The sequence below is a fragment of the Salmo salar genome, chromosome 27, assembly GCF_965601325.2.
Source record: "Salmo salar chromosome 27, fSalSal1, whole genome shotgun sequence".
NCBI lineage: Eukaryota > Metazoa > Chordata > Actinopteri > Salmoniformes > Salmonidae > Salmo > Salmo salar.
The window spans coordinates 14,706,014-14,709,973 of NC_138317.1; the positions used below are offsets into that span (position 1 = coordinate 14,706,014).

Here is a 3,960-nt window from a genome sequence, read left to right on the forward strand (position 1 = left end):
AGCTACTATGTCTGCCACAGAATGTTGAAGTGTCATGTAAATACATCATAATGCAGAAACCTCAATGTCCTCTCTAATACATGGCTCTGGTAACATCATAAAGTCTGGGGAGTCTAGAGAACATGGCTTCAGTATTAGTATCACTGTAGATATCCTTTGGACTGGTACCAAATCAGCCAAACATTCATTGAGAGAGGTTGATTGAGTAAAATGTATTAGGAAAATAACTTTCCAGGGTAGAGAGATCGACATTCCTTATAAAATGCAATAAATCAAAAAGACCTCAATGTCTAATGGTAAAACTCATTAAATAATGATATCCAGGCAAACCATTTAAAATATTAAATGTCTTTATTATCTCAACATGTCAGAACCAACAGCCTTACAGTAATAAGGTTCAGAACACATGTGATATGAAAGCCAAGCAGATCTATTTGACATCAGAATCAGACATATATTCTGGTGTTTGTTCCACTATGCTAAAAGCTCCAGCTGGAGGAAGGATTCCCACACAGGATCCAGCCCAGCATTAGACCAGTGTGCTGGTATTGCTGGAACAGTAAGAAGGAGAAGTGCAGAGTAAAAACAGTGGAGTCAGAGGGGGGAGCTCATTAATCAGAACACTGGTCTCTCCTCAGTGTCTCAGAGAGTGGAGACTGGGAGCCCTGGGTGGCCTCACAGACCACAGAGCCCACCTTCTTCCACTGGTCAACAGGGAGGGTCAGGGTGCTGCTCCAGCTGTAGTGGCCGTCCTTCTCCTGGAACCCGGGGCTCCCGGTCACCTCCCAGGTGTTACTGCTGCTGCTACCGTCCACCTTCCAACTCAGCTTCCAGTCTGAGGGGAAGCCCTTGTTGGCCAGGCACATGAGAGTGGCCTTCCCCTGCTGCAGCTCCACACTGGAGGGGGGCAGGACTGTCAGGGTGGGACGAACATCACCTAAAAGAAAGGTGGGAAGTTATGGAGAGGGGAACTATCCATCAATCACCAGACTGATACGACAATAATGATGCAGCAGTTTAACATCTTAGCTGTAAATTACGTTTTTTTTCCATCAGTAGGTTTCTGTTCCTCAAACAGACAGCTCGTTTATCAGCCTTTGTCACTCTTTCACTTCCCTTTGAGTAGCTACTGAAGCATATTATAACTACATGAGATGACTGAAAATACATTCAACTATCTTCAAAATGTAACTATTTAAAATGTGAAATATTTCAGCATACTCCTCCCTTATTGTAATGGATTAAACTCCTAGGAATCAAACTGCATTTCATTATTAATTATTATTATTATTATTTTAAAGAACATTTCACAGAATATATGAACAATTCTTAAATTATGAATTCAATTAAAATTGGTTGATAATAAGCCTATGCTGAAGAAATGAATTCCAGTTGACTGTAAACATCTAACAATTATATAAATTTAATTTAAAAGACACACTAAAACATTTAAGTTTTAATTTATCGAAAGAAAATGAATAAAGTTATGTGTAATTTACAAGATAATGTATCAAATTGAAAATAAACCTATATTCATATGAACAGCAGAAAGCTGGACTTCGCAAGATAGCAAGTATTTTCAATAGATAGCAAATAGACAGCAAATAGCAAACAAAACAGCAAATGCGATCAAATAAGATAGCAAAATAGTAAATAGCAAATAGATAGCAAAGCGAAGCAAAACTTTGCAGCTGAATGCTGAAGGAGTAAATTTATGTTGAATTTAACCATCTTACAACAATTATATACATTTAAAAGACACATTTAAATAAAATGAATAGTGATATTATTTACGAGAATGGGTCTGTTAATCAAAAATAATAGCTTCAAATTTGAGGTTTAACCAAAATATATTTTTACACAAATGTGGACTCTTATGAAGAGAATACCTCTTTTACCCATAACTATGCATAGCATTTATTCGATTTTAATATTAGTTTCTTCTCTCACAAGATCATCAGTGCATCTATATGCAAGGTCAGAATATGTTCTTTATTAGAGGTAGGTAAACTTACTTCCAATATCCAGTCTAGTGCCTCCACCAAAAGTTAACCACAGTGATACAATCTCATTCAGCGGCCGTACAATAACCTCTGACACTATAGAGACACTGCTTTTGCTCTTTGTAAAACTACATTTATCTAAACCACTCTGATTTGAACAGTATCCCTGTTCCAAATGAATACACACTGTATAACCTTGTTTGATATATTACATCTTGAATAGGCATTTTGATTTAACTGAATTTACTTTACGGAAAATAAATGCAAAACAAATTCTCCAAAAATAAATATACATTTCTACTTTCTATTTAAAGGAGTTGTAATACTGTTAAGAAAATTAATTGAGATTTTGATATCAGAGGTCAAGATCTAGAACTGAATACTTACTGCCAACACTCAGTTTGGTCCCTCCACCAAAAGTCCACCACAGTGATAGAGTCTGATTGACTGGCTGTTCAAAAACCTCCAGACAGACACAGAGGGGAATGGTAACAGAGGCATGGAACTGATCACTGAATTCTGCATTGTAACTGATGCCCCCTACTGGTACACTCTGGAGCTCCAGTAGACTGGACACATTCACGTTCCCCATTAAACTTCCAACAGTATGAAAACGGCTGTGGACTATGTTGATATACAGTGCCTTCAGAAAGTATTCACACCCTTTGACTTTTTCCACATTTTGTTGTCTAACAGCCTGAAATGAATGGGGACTTTTTAAGATAGTTACAGAGTGTGATGGCTGTGATAGGAGAATACTGAGCATGGATCAACAACATTATACAGTAGTTACTCCTCAATACAGTACTAACCTACATGACAGAGTGAAAAGAAGGAAGCCTGTGCAGAATACAAATATTCCAAAACATTCATCCTGTTTGGAATAAGGCACTAAAGTAAAACTGCAAAAATGTGGCAGAGAAATTACCTTTATGTCCTGAATACAAAGTGTTATGTTTGGGCCAAATCCAATAAAACACATCACTGAGTACCACTCTTCATATTTTCAAGCATGGTGGAGGCTACATCATGTTATGGGTATGCTTGTCATCGGCAAGGACCCTGGAGTTTTTTGGGGGAATAAATTAAATGGAATGCAGCTAAGCACAGGCAAAATCTTAGAGGAAAAGTTGGTTCAGTCTGCTTTCCACCAGAAACTGGGAGACAAATTCATCTTTCAGCAGGACAATAACTTAAAACACAAGACCAAATATACATTGGAGTTCCTTACCAAGATGACATTGAATGTTTCTGAGTGGCCTTTAAGTAGTTACAGTTTTGAACTTAGATAGTTGACAAAAATATGACAATTAAATTCATTAGAATCCCATCTTGTTACACAACAAAATGTGGAAAGAGTCACACAAGTCCACATTTTTTACATTATTACTAATAAAAAGATCTGTCAGCGGTATTTTGCGGAAGAGTCACACTCTCTGGAACATTCTCCCTAGTAAGTGGTACCTGCTCCACGGAGCAAGCATATTGTCACGGTTGTCGTCGGTGAAGGAGGACCAATACGCAGCAGGTACGTGTATGCTCATCTTGAGAATTTATTAACTTCAAAAAATGAACGTACAAAATCACAAAACAAAAAGAACGAACGAACAACTACAAACAGTCTGGCTAGCATAGGCTCAACACAGAACAATCACCCACAAATAACACATACAAACGCACCCTAATATATGGGACTCTCAATCAAAGGCAGATAGACAACACCTGCCTTCAACTGAGAGTCCCAACCCCAATCAACCAAACATAGAAACACACACACTAGACTAACCATAGAATTAACTAAACATAAACCAAAACCCGGAAATACTAAATCAAACACCCTTTACACAAACACACCACCCCGAACCACATAAAACAAATACCCCCTGCCACGCCCTGACCAAACTACAAAACAATTAACCTTATATACTGGCCAGGACGTGACACATATGCTAGGCAG

At 37.9% G+C, this 3,960-nt stretch overlaps 1 gene segment (V, D, J or C); it reads right to left on the minus strand.

Annotated features, from left to right (window-relative positions):
- Positions 1-332: 332 nt before the first annotated feature.
- Positions 333-2,610, minus strand: LOC123724045 (Ig kappa-b4 chain C region-like). The segment is given in 2 exon segments: positions 333-937; positions 2,391-2,610. Coding segments are annotated over 2 exon segments (531 nt in total).
- Between the last annotated feature and the right edge of the window lie 1,350 nt (positions 2,611-3,960).